Below are 19,554 nucleotides of genomic sequence, written 5' to 3' on the forward strand. Positions count from 1 at the left end.
CTTCTTCCAGAGCTTTCGGATCCCTCCGAAATGCTTGTTTCGTGTGGAGGTAGAAAAATAATCCGTTGCCCAACCCGATTCAATTTAGACAAAGAGATTTTCAGTTTTTCTCTAAATATTATATTTTTGCCTTTTTCTCAAAAAGTTTCATGTTATGTAATTTAGTAGCGTTTTCCTCGTGCTATGTAGTTCCGTTCTTTGATAGTCTTGGACGTTTCCAGGAGTTTTCATAAGGAATGTACAATTTGATGTAAGAAAAAATATTGTAAATCTCGAAAAATATCAATAAAAAAAAACTCTCTCCACAGCCATTGAGAAAGGCTTTGAGGGAGCCGAAAGCTCTGGAAGAAGAATTTGAGTTTTCCTTTTAAATCCTGGTTAAAAAAAGAAAAGCCCCTACTGACGAAGACCGGATTATCAAAAACGTTTTCAGTAAAATTAAATAACTAAAAAAAATCCTCTAAAAAATCTCCCAATAAAAGAAATTTCTTTCAATTCCCATCGTTTGTTTTCCTCTTCTTTGCCAACTTTGTATCTCATAAATTTATTCACAAGACCCCCTCCTTCTCTGTGTCGTCAAACATGCCCTCCATCCGCGTGCTATGTGGAAGAAAGATGGCGCATACATAATTGATATCTATGCTGCTAATGATGGGGTTCATCGGCATAATGTTTTGGGGCTTGTACGGCAAGGTGTTGTTCTTGCGAATTTTCTCTTCTTCCAGCAAACTTCGCTGCGGGGGTAAGTCAATAGTTCAGGAAGCTGGTGGGGGTGTGGGGCGATAATCAATGTGTGTAATGTGTTAATAAAGTTACACGACGACGATGCTTCGGGAGGTGGTTGTGGGTGGGTGGTTGACTGAGTGAAGGAGACTACATCAAAAGCACATTGAAGGAAAACTTTCCTCAAGGTTTTCCACACACACACACACTGCCGGTTTGATACTGGGTGGGGGTGGGTGGTAAAGAGGAGAGTTTTGCGCATTCTAGTGGGGATTTTCCGAAAGTTCTTGCCATCTCCTTCACACGGAGCTTTTCCGATTTGCACCCTGCGCACTATTTAGGGGTAATTTTTGCCAGTTGAAGCTCGTTTGTTGCCACAGAAGCACTACGTGCGTGCGTGGTGGGATAAAAAAAATAAATTTCCCGTCGAACGTACTGCAAAATCCGTGACATGGTGTTGTAAAGAGTGAAAAATTCTGTGTTTTTGTGAGTTTCAAGTGTTAAGAAAAGGTTTTTCTCTAAAGGAAAATTCCTCAAAAGAATTATGTTTAACTGAAAGGTGGAAAATTGATGAATTTCTCTTGCAAATTGTTGATTTTGAATGTTTTCTACTTTCTTGTTTCTAATTTGACAAATATGATTTTTTTGTGAGAAGGGAATCTCACGCATAATCAACATTCCATGAGAGCTTTAATGATTCTCAGCATACAAACAAATCTGTCGTGTCACGAAGAACAAAACCCGAGAATAAAAATTCAATCACTCATCGAGGGACTTCCCAACAGCAAAAAAATCTCTCGAGAGTTAATTTTACTGCAGCAGCAGCAACTTTTTTTTCTTCAGTTCTCAATCTAATAATAAGATGGGTGTTGAGGACTTTTTTTTCTTCTTCTCCGCGTTGCTCGTCTTCCATTCTCAATGGCAAATGACATCTTCAGTAATTAGTTGTCATGGAAAATGCTGTTGAGCTGTCGGAGTTGATGTGAGGAAAATGCGTGAAGATAATTCCCGGCATCGTCATTTGGTGCTTCATGACGACGACACAATTTTGTGGTTTGTCTCTGCACTTGTTAACCTCCTAACTATATACCTACCTTCTTCCTCGAGGGGGATAATCATTTCTTATTTTTTTCTTTTCTTTAAAAATGAGAGAAAAAAGAGGCATGAGTGGTCATGTTAAGTGGACAAGTGGAGAGAGATTGATTTGAAAGAAATAACCATTTGATTGAATTGAGATAAATTGAAGAGGAAATAAAGTTAAATGTGCGTAAATTCAATTACTTTGAATACTAAGACGATATTTCGAAAACTAAAGAAACTTCCAATGACCTAATAATGATCAAAAAATTCTTTTAGAATGTTCGGGGAAATTTATTTTTAAGAGAAAATTCAGAGAGGCCAATGAAAGGGAAATTAAAGGGCAGCACTTTTTCATTTTCTTCAGGTTCTTTTCATTGAAAATTATTCAAATTCAAGAGATTGAACTATTTGCTACATCAGATCAAACTGCACACTACAATATAGGGGAGGACGGGGTAATTTGGCCACTTTGGCGCACAAATTATTAAACATGAAAATTTTTGGACAAAAAAAAATTTTTTTCGATTATTTTTTTGGAAGATAGAATATTTATCTAAGATTCATTTCCAGTAATTTGCCAGATAAAAATATTTAACAGAGCCTCAAACTTTAACATTTTCTGAACCCTCTGAACCATAAACGGGCAAAGTCTAAAAAAGGCCATTTTTCAAATTATCGTAAATTTCTTTTTTTAGATAAAATTTTTTATCCTACTTTGCTTATAATCTGTAAGAAAACATTAAAAGGCACAACCACAATAAATATGTATCTTAAATGTGCGTTGGAAAATGTGTCGGAAAAACTCAAGTGGCCAAATTACCCCACTCCAATTTTCCGGATAAAACCATTTCCACAGGAAAATCTGTTTGAGATATCGGGAAATGAATGCCACTATCATGTTTATGAGGGGTCAATGGCCCTTTGTGACGTATAATCTAATTTTTAAACTTAAAAAAATATATCGAAAATGACGTACATTCAAAATGCCAAAAGCACTTGAAAAAGTGAAAAAATGATTTTTATCAAATAAAAGAAAATCTAATGATCGAATTTTCCTCAAACTTGGTACGATTGATTATCTCTATGGGGAGTATAAACTGTGGAGAAATGGATTTTCTAGCATTTACCATACTTGAGATATTCCCATTAATGACTTTGCCAAAGTGGCCAAATTACCCCGTCTTCCCCTACTAATTTTAAAAATTTAAACAGCCAAGAAGAAAATTTTAGTAAAAAAAAGAATTTAAAGAATTTAGAATGCAATTTACGTATTTTGCAGATTGAGAAAATAAAAAATAATAAAAGCTATAAAATCAGAATTTAGTTGGAAATAAAACGAACTTTGAGTTGAATTAAAGTTTTAGCATAACGTTCAAAAATACTTTGAAACTCTTATTGGATGAGCAGTTCAGAAGCACTTTTTGGCAGCTTTTAACGCAATTTTCATTCACAAAAAGTTTCTGAATATAAATTGATTTTATTTTTTGTTGATTCCCCAAGCAAAAAAATAAAAAGCAGCTTGAAAAGTTTTCAAAATATTATTGCTAAAAATCTAGAATGTAGTAAAAAAAAAATCTTTTTTCTTTCCTGAAAGCTCTTTTTGGAGCTCACATATTCTATTTTCTAAAGAATAAAATTACTTTTATTAGTCTAAATCTGTTTTATCTGCTTATTGGAAGTATTAAAAAGATTTTATTTAGATTTTTTTTCTTCTCTTAAGTTACTGCAATGATATTTTTGAATTTACTAGAAATTTTAAAAAAATTTTGTATTAAGATTGAAAATATAAATTTAAGAATTAAAGAAATAAGTCTAATTCTAATTATTAATTCAAATAGATCTAATTTTAAACTTTTAATCATTGAGGAAAACTGAAAATGTTATTTTAAAAATTCTTAACGTTTTCTTTATTATCTGGTTTGTTCCGATTTTGATCGTTCGTCTAACTTTCGCACGTTTAAAGACAAATTATCAGCAATTTGATGTCTAGACATACTCGACGTTAGACATTTTAAATTTTTAACGTTTTTAGATAAATCTCTTAATAAAAAATTTAATTTTTGCCATATTTAAAGTATTTAAAGGATTTAAGGAGATTTTTCTTAGTGCCTCATTTCTTTTGCTTCCACTAAAGCCATACGATTGTCTATTCCCTTTTATTGTGTCATCTTCGTCGTCAGTCAACGCAATGAACAAATCAAGATTAACTCGTGAGTGCACAAGTGTTCAGTTCTGCAATGACAGAAGCCTCACAGACGAACAGATTTTTGTGACTCCACAAAGAGAACTTTTGACCTGCATCGTGGCTGTTTTTGAAAATCAATTTCAACGCGGAAATACTTCCTATTTGGTCTCCACCGCGATGGTGATATTTGTCGCAGCTTCACCTCATTTTGTCCTCCACCTACGCTTGTACAATTCAGTCCATTCCATTCCACGCATTGGGAAATGTGGCTTTGTCGGAGCGCGAATGTTCGCATGAAGGAAGGTATTCATGCGGAACTCAATGCAAACACCTCAATTGCAATTAATGGTACTGTTCGATGTTAATTTTCACCATGAAAACCCCTTTTTGCCCATCGGCTGTTGTAGGTGCTGCTGTACGCTACACATGCACCATCCACCCCCATCCATGTCGCGGAGAGGTCAAAGGAGAGAACAAATTGCCCACCTCATCGATCATTCTTCTTCAATTCATTTTTCACCTATTTATGATTTTTTGCCTTCTTCTTCGTCTCATGCTTTAGAAAAAAAATCGGTGACACCTCCGATGAAGCATCTCCTTGCAGAGGTTCCCCCCATTTGGCTTCTTCTTCACTTTTTTTTGCTTCTTTCCAAACGACGACCCCTCTTATATCGAGAAGGAGCGACTTAATTGCCATTTAGTCGTCGTCTAAACATCACAATCAATGTGACATGTGACAAAGAAATTTGTTACCCATCGTAACGATTTAATTGCATCTCACTCATGCCTTTTTATGACTTATGTACAAGGATTTCCAATGTTTGGCCTTTCTTTCTTTTTTTTCTTGAGGGAGGGAAGGAGGGTTTTATCTGCTGGCTTTTATTATACATATTTCGATGGCCAAATTGCTTTATTTTGTGGGAAGCATTCGTATTCTGTGAAGAAATTAGTTTATTCTGTTGGGAAATTGTTTTATTCTGTTAAAAAATTATTCGATTCTGTAAGCGAATAAATTTATTCTGTTAACAAATTAATTTATTTAAATTTTTTTTCCAGAAAATATTTTTATTCTTTCAACAAATTAATATACTATTCAGTCAGAAAAGAATATTCTGTTAGAAATTTATATTATTCTGTAAGCAAAATAAATTTATTCTTTCAAATGATTTATTTTATTCGGTCAAAAACACATAAAAATTATGAAAATGTTTTATTTTCACAAAAAACGATTCGGTTAAAGGAAGAATTTAGAAAAATTGAAAATAAAAAAAATCTTTTTAATTTTTCTATCAATTCTTATTACACGGAAGCTTTACAAAACGAGCAAACGAAACTTTCAAATAACTTATATTTCTAAAATCCTTTTAAAACAAAAATTTCCTCTTCCCGCTTTTTCTCATTGCAAATGCATTTTTCACACGCAAAGAAAAGTCAATTTTAGCGAATTTATGTTAGCCTTTTTCTGGGAATTTCGTGCAACATCCGCTTTTTGTCAATATAAGCAATGAAGTCACATTTTTTCCGTCATCCATGGACGTTTGTCTTTTTTCTTCTTCTTTCTTTGCTGCTTCTACGAGCTCTCAACTTTTGCTGCTCATTTTTTGTTGCTCTTAGTGTTCTCAGAGTACGTGTCATGAATTTATTTTTGCATTTGAGACGCTATATATTTTGAAAAGGGAGAAAATTAAATTTTAATACATAATAGCAATTCACGTTCTTATGTGTTGCGTCCAAATGCGCGGGGGAGGGTTGTACGTTGAACGTACTAAGAAAAAAATTATGTACAATTGTGTTATTCTTTATTATGGCTCCAGCATCGTCGTGAAGGAGCAGGGGGGTGGGAGGAGACAGAAAAAGAAAAAAAATGGAGTTTGCCACAAGATGTGGTAACTAATAGTGTTCACACGAAAAGGCAAAACGTATTATATTTAATTATTATTTTTGTATTCTCGCACAAATGATGCGAAGTTGGTTTGTTCGGTGGAATTGGCAAAGAGAAGAAGAAGAGAAGAAATGGCGCAAAAATGACAAAGTGTAGATGAAGGTTCACCCACAAAGGAGAACGCGCAAAAGGCATTTCCGTGGAATTTACGTGGAGGGTTGTGCCGTATGGGTGCCGCGTGTATTGGGGCAAAAGAAATAAAATTAAATTAAAACGCACCAAAAGGCAAAGAAAAAAATAAGCTATGAACCACTCCTGACCACCAACGTGCACAGACGGTGCACAAAAGGATGGTGGTGGTGAGGGTGTGGTGGGCCTTAGAGCCTTGAGACAATGAGAATATTACTATAACCCCGGAAACCTTGAGACAGGCTCATTGAGACCTTCTTTGCATCTAAATTCTGTTTAAAAAGTGGCGCGAAAATGTTCAATTAAAATTCATTTGAGCAAATAAAGTGTTTTCTGACAAAGCGGAGTTTATTTGCTGAAGAATTAGGATTTTTTGCTGACTGAATAAGAATTCTTTTTGAACAAAATATGTTTTCTAGCCGAATAGAACAATTTGCTAAAAGAATAAATAAACTCAAAGTCAACGATATTTTCCGGGTTTTTCGTCGGTAAATTGGGGTTTCTCACCCAGAAAAACTCACGTTTTCCAGAGCTTTCGGCTCCGTTCGGAACCTTCTTCAGTGGCTACAGACAGAAGGAATTCAAAGTCAATGAGAAATCCAATTTTAATCAATTTTCGATATTTGGCATTTATTTTGATTTTTTTTCCAAAGTTTTCTGATCAAGATTGAATGATTTTTTAATGATTCATTCTTAATTTTTTAAGGAATCTCTTTAAAAATTCTCTATACAGTCGTGCTCTCGTGGTAGGACCGTCGTCAAAATGACTTCTCCGCGGTAAAACGGCTTCAGAATGAAGTATTTTGCCTTCGCAGTGGGACAATTAGTACTATTGGAAAGGTAGGATACTAATTGTCCCACTGAGAAGGCAAAATTCCACATTCTGAAGCCGTTTTACCGCGGAGAAGTCATTTTGACGACGGTCCTACCACGAAGAGCACGACTGTATAATGTTTGTTTTATTTGATCTTCAAGCTAAATAAGCCTCTTTAATATATCCTTTATCCCGCCAAACCTACCCTTTAATTTCTAAGGCCATCCCTTAAACTCAGAGTGAAAGTTAGGCAGCAGAGAGGTGACCGACCCTTTCGCTGTGGATTTGATTGGTGTGTCCGTGTGGAAATGAAAATGTTGAGTTTCTTAATTGAATGAAATGGATGATTAATTGACCTGCTGCTTTGAGGGTGGAGTGCGGGGTGGTGGTGCCATTTTGGAGGACTCCAACACAACCCCCTTTCATTTTGAGCAGAAGAGAGAGGTTATTGATTGATGGCGACAGATGACGATTTCGGGGCAATTTCATCTTCAATCTCTCTTCTCCAAAATATAATACAAACTCTGCTTGTTTGTAGCTTCGCATCTCTTCCTCCTGAAACTTTGCTCAATTTCACAGAAAATTCCATTTAATGAACATAATCTGTATTGATTCAAATCAATGGCAAATGCTGTGCTGTCGTTTTTTGGGTAAACTTCCTCCATGCTCTTGGAAAATTAATTAAATCGCCGTCAATTTGACTTTGTCAAAAGACTTTTCTTAGAGAAAACTTTCAATGCTCTTTGATGGGACAACATCCCAATGCAATGGTCATTAAGCATCCGTTTGAGAGCTTACAGATTTTACCTTTTTGATTAAAAATCTTCTCATTCTCTCTCAGTCTAATGGACGAGTGTTATGGTGTTGCAGCAGTTTAGGTGATCAAATCAGTTGCAGGAAGGAGAATTAATTGAATTTTCCTTTAAAGGACCGGAAGCTTTAGAGGTTTGATTGAGTGCAAGAAATTGATTTTGTCATTGTGCCTCTTTGGAAACGAGACATTCAACAATATTATTCCCCCCATTTTCACATTCAAAAGCAATATAATTCGATTTTGTGAAAGTTTGGAGATGATCTTCATGAGATTTATCTTGGAAATCAATACCAAGAGAAACTCTTCAGAGTTGTGATACAGATTTTGTCTTCTTGTGAATTCAGAGAGAAAGTTCTAAGAGATTTGTTTGAGAGTTTTTTGCAGCATTCTTAAGAACAAACTTATGCTTTAATTTATGTTTTGAATCATTTAGTTTTTACTATATTTGCCTAATTAGCTCTACATTCAGGGGGTGTTTATCTGGCGAATATTTGGAATATTTTAGCAAATCGTCCGAATCTTGACGAATAATTCTAATCTGTTTAACTAATCAACAGAATCTCGGCGAATAATCCGAATCTTCTTAACAATTAATCCGAATCACGACGAATAATTTGAATCTTCTAAACAAATGATCCGAATCTTGACGAATAATTCTACTCTCAACAAATAATTCGAACCTCGACGAATAATCCGAATCATGACGAATAATTAAAAAAAATCGTTCAGTTAAACACCCATTGTCTGCATTTTGTTAGAATTTAAGTCTGAAAAAATATATTTTTAAAGATTATCAAGCTTTTTTTTTTATAAAAATTCTCATTCCTTGGCCTTAAATTCAAACTCCGTAAAACCTTTAAATCTCCACAAACTTTTCCAACTACGTTTTAGGCTTTTTTGCGTCGCAAACTATATATGTAGTATATATATATTGATTAAACTCAACAGCTAATCAATTTTTCCTTCTTTTCTTTTGAATGAATTTAAGCCCAAAAACTTCCGCTCAAAGAGGAAGTGACTTTTGCGATTAATTCCTCCTCCTTTACATTTCCATTTCTACAGGCCACATAGCAAGAATATAATGCTAAGAAATCAATAGACGCCCCCATCACACCACTTTCTAAATTCTGCATGTTGAGAAGAACAATGCGGAGGGGGGGGGGGCTATATATAATTTCCGCGTAATGGAATTGATTAGAAATCGTATGCTCTGAATGAGCTTTAAGGGAGCTTCAAGGGAGCTTTATTGCTGTGCAATTCAGCCGTAGCAGAGAGTGAGGAAAAAATTGAGTAGAAAATATTTTCGTGTTCTCTTTTACAAGCTCAAAAGCTCCGGCGATGTCTCTTCATGTCGTACCACCCGCTGTTTGAGGGGGGTTGAAAATACCACAGAAACGTGTAGAATTCACTTGTTTGGGGCCCCCATTCTCATTGCGAAACAAAGCGAAAGAGAGTCGTGTAAATTAAGTAAAGTGTCCCACAGTGTGTTGAAAGTCATCGCGTATAAACCGATACAATCCCCAAAGGAGGTACCCACCCACAACGCCCTCTTTTAGCTCTTTAATAACTGTATGGAAGCTCCATGTGCGGGAAAAGCGAAAGGGGTTTGCTGCTCACAGATACATAAATCATCTGTTGGATTTTACCACCCACCGGCTTTTTTTCTGTGGCTCCTCTTTAGCCCTCCGCCCCACAGCATGGCTGGCTATGTACGTACATCCCCATATGGGGGACTAAGAGATTATGTCGTGGTATATGTGAAGGGATATAAATATGCGGGGATGTTGGTGCGGGACAGGAGTTTTATATCGCCCCATCCACTCTCTCCTGCTGCTACCCTGATTTCTAGGCCATCACCCCAACGACGACGACGATGTTTTGCCACATAATTTTCTCTATTGTGTCACTCATTCAAACGACCTACTACCCTATTGGTTAGTCAGCCCCCTATGTGCCTTTCCTACCACCCACTCATGCTAAGAATGGTCAGTGTGCGATGGCTATTTAGAGGATGGTGATGATGATGAAAAAAGTCAGTAAAAGCAAAAACCATCACTGGGTCACGGACCAATTTACACAGCAGAGGACCAAATGAATTTGTTCATTGAAGGATAAATTGCTGGGCATTACTGGACTTCCTAGCTTTAGGCGATGTATGAAAAAGGTTGAGGGTGGGTTTACGGGGGGAACAATTTCACCCAAATTTCACGGTGAGACGTTTAAAAATTACTGTTAAAAATGCAAAATTTGACAGTTTTTTCCTAATTTAAATTAAATGATGTCAGATATAAATTTTCAACTTAAATAATCTTTATAACAAAAGAACTAAATAAATTATAAAAGGAAATTTAATATTTTAATTAATATTTATTTATTCATTTAATTGGGTATTCTTTCTACAAAATATTGCTCTAAGAAGTATAGAGAAGATTAATAATTTCTATAAACTTTTTAAGTTTTTGTTAAAAATTAAATTTCTGCTCAATTCCATTTAAAAGCTCTTCGAGAGTTCTTTAAATAAATTAATAAATTGTCAAAAACTTGTAAAATTTTGTTCAAAATTTGAAATTTTTTAAATCAATTCATCTAATTTGTTTTATTAATTTCCCTCTAAATTCTTCAATTTACATCTTGAAATTTTCTTTGGAAAATTTCTAACAAATTTTCATCTTCAGTGCATAAATTTCTAACAACTGAACTGCTCATTTTCTTCCAACTATACATAATAAACAACAAGAAAATGTAATGAAAATGCTGCGTATAAAGTTTATTCCGCATGATATTTTCTGCTGAATTTTCCGCCATGATTTTAATTGTTTCACATTCTCATGAAAGACTTTGCTTCACTTTCCCAAAGAAATAAGAAAAAGACTAAAAGTCGCTGAAATGTGTGCTCAAAACGTTTATTTTGTGCTCTCAAAGGGCACAATAATAACATTTCATGGTGCAGTAGCTCTGCACAAAAAAGGGAACAAGGAGCCATCACTCGTGTGAAGTTTTTGCAAAAGAACTGCGGAGATTTTTGGTGCGAAAAATCATTGGGTGTGGCGGAAAAGGCGGAAAATTGCGGAGATGAGATTTCATGCAGAAACGAAGGAGAGAGAAATTATTCACACGCTCATACAAGTTAGGAGGAGGAGAAAAAAAGGAATTTTATTTCTCATTAATTCCTCCTTGATGCACGATGGTACTACAACGCAAATTTCAATTGATCAAAGAGACGGAAAATTTCCCTTGACATTCCACACTCCCTTCCTTCTTGTGCAAATTTGAACAGCAATGTCGCCTTTGGTGGAGTATTTTCTTCATCTCCGTTGGTGCCTTTTATCTCACTTTCAGCGCACTGTCTCATACCTAATTAATAACACTTTGTCTCCATCTTCTTCCCCTCCTATCCTTTGGATGCCCTTCTCTTACTCTTCTAGTCATTTTCTTCTTGTACTTCTTCCCCATCACTTAAAGGCCCCCTTGAGGGATTCCTTTTGGCTGCTGCCTGACTGGAGGATGAAGAAGAAAAGAAAATGCAAGAACGGGTGGCTTTCGTTGCACAGAAAAAAAAACGATAATTGGTTATTTCCACGAAGAGACTCTCTTTAGCACCTACTTGAGCCTCTCGAACTCTTCTCATCATAATTTGCCGGTGTCTATAGGAATTTTGGCAAAGGCAGAGGTTAAAGGGCAAATTTAATATGTACAGAAATATATATCTGTGCAGCCACTATGTGTAGATGAATAACTATTAATAGGTAACTAACATAAGTAAAATGATGTTGATGATGATTTACAACATCAAAGGCGCATATTTGTTGATTAATAGCATTTATGTATCTGTCGCACTTGGCGCCATCCGTTATTGAATTTTCCAAGAAATCATCCAACTTAATCCATTTCACTGCGACTGTTTGAGAGCAAATGTTCTGTAGATATTCCCATTTGTGCGCTTTTCGTGTGATATTTTTGGAATATTAAACATTTTATTGAAAGTCACTTGAAAGTGCAGAAAGAAAGAAGGTTAAAATGAGAAATATTGAGGAGAAAATTATGTTTCTTATTTTCACTACATGAAGCATAATTAGAATAAATTTTGAAAGAACTTTGAAAAAGAATTTGAACAAATCTTTGAATCTGTTTTAGAAGAAAATTAAATAATTTTCAAGTTCAATATGTCAAATTTGTACAAAAATTTACAAAATTTTAACAAAGTATTAAAGAAGTAAATTAAATTAGTTTTACACTGAAACAAAAATTAACTTTTTATTTTTAATTTTCCTATTGAAAAATTTTTGAAAATTTACTAAAAATTTGACGATGAATTCGTAATTTCAATTAATAAAAAATATATTGGCTAAAATTTTATAAATTTTAGGGGTTTCTTTAGGTTCAAAATAAGACATTTTTGAACGAAATTCCGGTCGAAAACATTCCATCATTGGTCGTTAGATATTAAATATTTTTCTTAACGTTTGACATGCTCAAAGAATTCTAACGTTAGAAATTCTTCATAAATACTTAATTTTGGATTATTCCCCTTAAATTTATAGTTCTTGATTGATTTTCTTTTATATTCTTTTAGAAGTTTTTATGCTTTTTTTATTGTCAATTTTTCCCTAAAATTCTAACGTTAGAAAATAATTTAATTTAAAAATTCTTGATGGAACTTTGCAAATGTTTGTTGAAGGAGTATTATTCTTTTTTAGCGGGCGTCATTATAGTGGAAGCGGATTTAGAAGTGGGTTGCGTTTCTTTTAAATCCGCATCCACTATCTTGACGCCCCCGGAAGGAGAATAATACTCCCATAAAAATATTAACGTTAGAAACTAATTCAAATTCTATAAAAAATTCTAATTTTTTGTTTAGAATATTATTTTCTTCAATAACTGAATATTTCTCCTTTAACTTTTTTTAGGAATAGTTTAATTCCTCCCTCAGAACTTTGTCCATTATGCAACATATATTCAGAACTACTCTGAAAGAATCTTCTACAAAAAAAAATTCTTAATAAAGAGTAATTTGTGATGAATTTTCAATCAATCCTCTTTCTTTTTCATTAATTTCATGATCCTTTTCTCCTTCCTTGCATTGACTTCTGTGCCCAGATGTTGCAAGCTTGGTTGCTGCGAGAACCACCAACCCCCAGCTGGGTTAAAATCTCATAATCCTCACCGACTTTCTCTCCATATTTAACGTCATACAATCAACTCTTACACAGACATTAAATCAGTTAATCCCGAGGGTCTCTGGGAGTCTTAAATTTCATTTTGAACGTTAGAAAAACGACCTGCATGGTCCTTGCCTTGTATGGCTGTTCCCAGGGTATTGGAAACGCTGTGCTGCGACAGAAAAAAAAATAACCCAACCCATGGGACAAAAAAAAAGCAAAGAGAAATTCATCGTCGTTTGAATAATATATTTTGTGTTCTTTTTAGATAAAAAAAACTGAGTGAAAGAAAATCATGAAGAAGTGACGAATGTTGGTAAAAGAAAGACAAGCTGTGTTGCTAAAATGAGAATCTGTGCGGAATTTATGATTTTATGTGAAAAATGGACGGACTTTCGATGAAATTGCGTGATGTGAAATGGACTTATGCTGCAGCAGTGCTTGTGTGTACACCGTGAGTGTTGAGGGGTGACTTTTCCACTCTTCTTCGCTTTACCTACGTTTCACCTCCAACCCCAAAGACTCTGTGCTACCTGTATTCATTCCTCTTTCACTGCCACACTATTCTCTGCTCTTCCATCTCCCTCATTTGGGCACATCACGACATCGCTGCGAAGCTGCAATTCGGACAAAACGATTTTAATGCTGTCTATGGTGACTATGTGGCAGAGAAGGAGAGATTATGCTGCATTGCTATATATAGTTGTGGCATTCTAGCACATAAGAGTCTGGGTGTGAAGAGCGTATTCGTGGCGAGATCGTTGCTTCAGCCGAAAATTTCCACGATTCCGCGCATTTTGGCTTTAGCAACATTGAAACTCCGGCAACAGCAGCCAGTGCTGAGGTAGTGAAACACAAGGAAGGAACTATATAAGCAAGGGGTGCACCTACATACAATTCAGTTGGACTTGACGCGATCGCGAGTGCAGAACTACGAACGCGCCAACATAGGAAGAACTCAAGAAAAAATCGCGACTTATTCGTTACATATAGTTTTGCAGAGAGAAGAGAAGAATTTGAGAAAATAAAGGAGCTAATTGTGCTCTATCATAGAAGAATAAGGAAGAACTTTAAGAAGGTTGTGGTGCATGCAAAGGTGGCAAAGTCAAATCCCAAATGGCTCCCATTTTTTGCTCAAAGTGCTTCTTGTGAAAATTAAAAGAAGGAAATTTGAAAGGAAAATTTTGAAAGAAAATTAGAAAAACTGTGGCTATAAATTGGATATCAGTGTATCCTCGGTGAATTTTTTGTGCTGCAAAAAAAGTGGAAAAGTGTTCTTTCCATCGCCCATAGAACGTGTGGGGCAAATGTGTATTGCGGGGGAAAAGTGAGCACATTTATTTTATTTTTCGTTATTCTGTGCTTGTGAAAATTCTCGGTGTTGGAACCGAAGAATTCTGAGGAGAGCCAAGTCTGTGATTTCTCAAACGTGGTGCGAAGTTTTTCTTTCAAAAGAAAATTTCCCTTTTTGTGAGAAAATTCGAGGGAGGAAAAAGAAAGGAAAATCCGTGTCTATGAAACGAATTTAGAAGAGAAGGAAAATTAGGAAAAGCTTAAAAGGAAGCAAAGCTAACGGACAGATGGAAAGAAGAAATTATGATTGAGTGCTAAGACAGAGAACGCCCAACATCTCAATCTTGGTGTTGTTGTGTGGAAAGTGACCGCACGCGAAATGCATTTAATTGCAACAATGAAAAAATTCATTCAACTAACCATCCTAATACTCCATGTAGTGTTGGGTGGTGGGCAACAGGCACCATCAGAGCAGCAGATGACCCGCTACGATGCTCCCGATGATTGTCGCTACGCCTTGACGGGGAATCAGGATGTTGCCCTCTTTTGTATCCTTCGCACCGTCAATAGTGAATATGATACAACAAATTTTAGTGTTATCAGTTCGGCTCTCTCAGAGCACACCGTTTCCCTTTCAATCCTCTGCAATGACCAAATTATGGCACGAAGTTCCTTGGAATCCAAAAGTTTCGTCCATCTCACGCGTTTGCGGGAGCTCTCGTTGGAATACTGCAAATTTGCCAAATTCAACCACGAGATGCTATATGGCCTTACGGATTTGCGGAATTTAACATTAAGGACACACAACATTAACTGGCCAGCACTAAGTCTCCAAATTGATGCTGAAACCTTCCTATATGTGAAGAATTTGGAACGATTGGATCTCAGTCAGAACAATATGTGGTCTCTCCCGGAGAATCTCTTCTGTAGCCTCACAGCACTGACCTTCCTCAATATCAGTGGGAATCGTCTGCAGGATGTGAATGATTTGGGATTTCGAGATAAGTCCCTCCCCGGTGGGAAAGATGAGGCAACCAGTGCACCAACATCCTTGCCATCACCTGCTATTGCCCCCAAGGTCCCTTCATGCAATCTTGACCTGGAATCCCTCGATGTTTCCTTCAATCACTTCATCCTCCTTCCGGCAAATGGCTTTGGCACCCTCAAACGCCTGCGACACCTCAAGATAAGTGACAATGAGATCTCAATGGTGGCCGATAGGGCACTTGGGGGCTTAAAGAATCTCCAAATTCTCGATATGAGCTCCAATAAAATTGTTGCCCTACCATCGGATCTCTTTCGTGACCCCGCTCAAGCAATCCAAGAGGTCTACCTGCACAATAACTCCATCTCAGTCCTTGCCCCAGGACTCTTTGCAAACTTGGAGCAGCTGCAGGCATTGGATTTAGGGAGTAATCAACTAACATCCACCTGGATTAACCGGAACACCTTTGCAGGACTCATACGTCTTGTCCTGCTGAATTTATCCAACAATCGCATAACAAAGCTCGAACCTGAGATCTTTTCGGATCTGTACACTCTACAAATTCTCAATTTACGCTACAATCAACTTGAAACAATCGTTGCAGACACCTTTAGCCCTATGAATAATCTTCACACTCTCCTGTTGTCGCATAATAAAATTAAATTCCTCGACGGTTACTCCCTCAACGGGCTCTACGTCCTTTCGCTGCTTTCGCTTGACAATAATGTCCTAGCTGGTGTCCATCCTGACGCCTTCCGCAATTGCAGTGCCCTCCAAGATCTCAATCTTAGTGGGAATGAACTTGGAACAGTTCCATCGGCCCTTAAAGAAATGCGACTGTTAAAAACCGTTGATTTGGGTGAAAATAAAATCAGTGCGATTGAAGAGGATGCCTTCAGGGGGATGAATAACCTGTATGGGCTGCGCTTGATTGAGAATCAACTTGAAAATATAACAAGGAGTGCCTTTCGTGACCTGCCAAGTTTGCAAATTCTCAATCTTGCCCGCAATGCTATTAGGCACATTGAACCAGGGACCTTTGAGATGACCTCCAATATTCAGGCAATACGTCTTGATGGGAATCAACTTGTGGACATCACGGGGCTCTTTGCGAACATGGTGAGTCTCATGTGGCTCAACATAAGTGATAATCATTTGCGTGCTTTTGACTATGCTCAAATCCCCATTGGGCTGCAATGGTTGGATTTGCATAAGAATGATCTGGTTGAGTTGTCCAATCGCTATGGGCGTGAGGGGCAGCTGCACTTGCAAACGCTCGATGCCAGCTTCAATCGTCTGCAACATGTAGGACCAACAAGCATCCCAAATGGCATTGAGCTGCTATTCCTCAATGATAATCTCATAACGACCATTGAGGCGCATACCTTTATGGAGAAACCCAATTTAACTCGCGTTGATCTGTATGCAAATCAAATAACAGGCTTGGAGCTCAAGGCTCTTAGGCTCCTGCCTATTCCTGCTCATAAATCCCTCCCGGAATTCTATATTGGTGGGAATCCTTTTGTGTGCGATTGCAACATTGATTGGTTGCAGAAGATTAATCAACAATCAACACGGCAGTATCCGAGGATAATGGATTTGGAGACAATTTACTGCAAGCTGCTCTACAATCGCGATAGGGCCTACATTCCGCTCCTAGAAGCTGAACCAATGCACTTCCTGTGCACCTACACAACGCACTGCTTTGCCCTGTGCCATTGCTGTGAATTCGATGCTTGTGACTGTGAAATGACCTGCCCCAATAATTGTACGTGCTTCCATGATCAAAGTTGGTCCACGAATGTTGTGGAGTGCTCTTCAGCTAGCTACACTGAAATGCCAGCAAGTATTCCCATGGACACAACTGAGGTATACATTGATGGGAATGATTTGGGTGGGCTTTTTGGACACAGCTTCATCGGAAGGAAGAACCTCAAAGTTCTCTTTGCCAATAATTCAGCCATTCATGATATCTCCAACACCACCTTTGCTGGGCTACGACGACTCATGTACCTCCATTTGGAACACAATAAGCTCACAAAGCTTACAGGAGGTGAGTTCAGTACACTTGAAAGTCTAACCGAACTCTACCTGCAGCACAATCGTATTGCCTACATTGAGAATCGTACCTTCATTGAATTGCGAAAACTTGAGGTACTCCGCCTCGACGGGAATAGGTTGCATCATTTTGAAGTTTGGCAACTTGCCCTCAATCCGTACTTGGTTGAAATTGGCCTTGGGGAAAATTCCTGGTCATGCGAATGTTCCTTCCTAACGAAACTCCGTGCGTACGTTAATACGAATAGTGAGAAGATCATCGATGGGCAACGCATAACGTGCATTTATAACAACCATACGAGTGTGTTGGGGGAACGAAATGGGACAAAGTGTGTGAAAGAGGGGGAAACAATCTACGGACGCGTACATGAAATTGAAGATCTTCTGCCACTCCTCTTGGCAGCTACGTGCGCCTTCGTTGGATTCTTCGGACTCATCCTGGGTATCTTTTGTTATCGGCGTGAGCTCAAAATGTGGGCTCATACCCAATGCCTGGCTCATATTTGCTACAAATCCAGCAATTTTGTCGATGACTTCGACAAGGACCGGCTGTACGATGCCTACTTAACGTACAGCCTCCAGGATGAACACTTTGTTAACCAAATTCTCGCAACAACCCTCGAAAATGACGTTGGTTACCGCCTATGTCTGCACTATCGCGATTTCAACGTCAACACCTACGTAGCTGATACGATCATTGAAGCCGTTGAGAGTTCCAAACGGGCAATTTTGGTGCTTTCGAAAAATTTCCTCTACAACGAATGGTCACGATTTGAATTCAAAACTGCCATCCATGAAGTACTAAAGCGTCGTCGAAAGATCATCTTTGTCCTGTACGGTGATCTCCCACAGCGCGATATTGATGCCGATATGCGCTTGTACTTGCGCACAAATACCTGCATTGAGTGGGATGATAAGAAATTCTGGCAGAAGTTGCGTCTAGCATTGCCGCACATTCGTAAGAATCACTGCCTAGCCAAGCGGTCAGCCGTTAACATCTATGCAACGGCGCATGATTACAACACAGCACGACGTTTGAATGTTGACTGCCCAACGGCTCAGCGTTTGGAGTGCAACAGCTATGCAACAATTGGTAGCTGTGGACGTGGGTGTGAGACGTATGATCCAGCTGTTGGGTGCAAGTATCCAGCAACAGCAGAGCGTCGATCGCATCATCATCGGCAGAAGCCAGAGCAGCGACAGCACGAGTACGCCGTTCCTAGTGGTTGCCTCCAACAACCACCGGGTATTCCGCTCAAGTTCACCGATCCACTCAGTGAGAACTTCGACGGTGGCCCAAAGTATCCGCACAAGTTGATGCTACCGCAAACGGGGACACTCTCCTCCACCAATAACAGCGAATGCAGCCGCTCTGTGTCGTCTCAGGGTGCCCTAAGTTGCAGCTCAGCCGGCAGTAGTGTCCCAGTAGCTGCCACAGCAGCCCCACAGACCCCATCGGGGCAACCGCAGCATCATCATCAACCACCAAATGGCTACTTCAGCCGTAGCAGCAATTGCTGCTGTGGCCAAGCCTGCGGGGATGCGTGCGCAACAACCAAACACGGTGATATGAACTGCACACTGGGTGATACAGCTCAGAGCAACTGCATCGACAGAAGACTGCCACAGGCAATGTGGGCGTAACGTTTACTTAATTACAGGTTAGTTTTCTAAATGAAAAGAAAAAACGCTCATTTTCAGACTGTTCATTTTTCACTTAATTGTTTTTAGTTCATGTAATGTATGAAAGAAATGAGACTTATTGAGGTATTTTTTGTCACCTCATCAGGGTTAGTTCTTATTTTTCCTTCATTTTGTAAAATTATCTGCTCAATCAGTGAATAAAAAATTATTTGAATGTTCAATTTTTCGAGGGGGAGACGTTTTGTGCTTTTATTGATTTTAAAAATGAATTTAAAAGTAATTTGTTGAAAAAAAAATGTGAGGTTATGACGAAGGCGTCCTCTTGGGGTTTACAAATAGCTTCCGTGTGAAGTTGTCTGCAATTAAAAGGCTCCAAAAACCAAATAAAATTCAAATGATTTTTTAAGTAGAACCTAATCATTAATTAAAAATGTGTTTTTTATGTGAAAGTAACCACTAATAACATAAAATTTATTTATTTCTGAAAAGAACGACATGGTAAATTAATTCGAGGGTTGGAAAATATACTATACTAACTCATTTTTGTTGATTTTCAGGAGAGCGATTTGAAGTTTGAGATTTACATTGCTTCTTATGTAAAATTTTTTACAGTTTTCGCTGTAACTTTGTAGGGAACAAATATTCGAATTTGTCCTTTTGAGGGAAGATGAAGGACATCAAAAGCTATCGAAAAATGCGTTAAAAATATACTATACTAACTCGACTTA

General features: G+C 37.6%; 1 protein-coding gene across 1 annotated transcript; it reads left to right on the forward strand.

Annotated features, from left to right (window-relative positions):
• Positions 1-1,078: 1,078 nt before the first annotated feature.
• LOC129795283 (toll-like receptor 6) lies at positions 1,079-19,329 on the forward strand. Its single transcript, XM_055836372.1, has 2 exons — positions 1,079-1,282; positions 13,115-19,329. The coding sequence occupies exon 2, from the start codon at positions 14,519-14,521 to the stop codon at positions 18,824-18,826; it is 4,308 nt and encodes a 1,435-aa protein (XP_055692347.1). The 5' UTR covers positions 1,079-1,282; positions 13,115-14,518; the 3' UTR covers positions 18,827-19,329.
• The last annotated feature ends 225 nt before the right edge of the window (positions 19,330-19,554 follow it).

Source organism: Lutzomyia longipalpis, chromosome 4 (assembly GCF_024334085.1).
Source record: "Lutzomyia longipalpis isolate SR_M1_2022 chromosome 4, ASM2433408v1".
Taxonomy (NCBI): domain Eukaryota; kingdom Metazoa; phylum Arthropoda; class Insecta; order Diptera; family Psychodidae; genus Lutzomyia; species Lutzomyia longipalpis.

What these genes read in the sequence shown, in the direction of transcription:
- LOC129795283 (XM_055836372.1), top strand. Translation starts at nt 14,519, where the DNA reads ATGCATTTAATTGCAACAATGAAAAAATTCATTCAACTAACCATCCTA.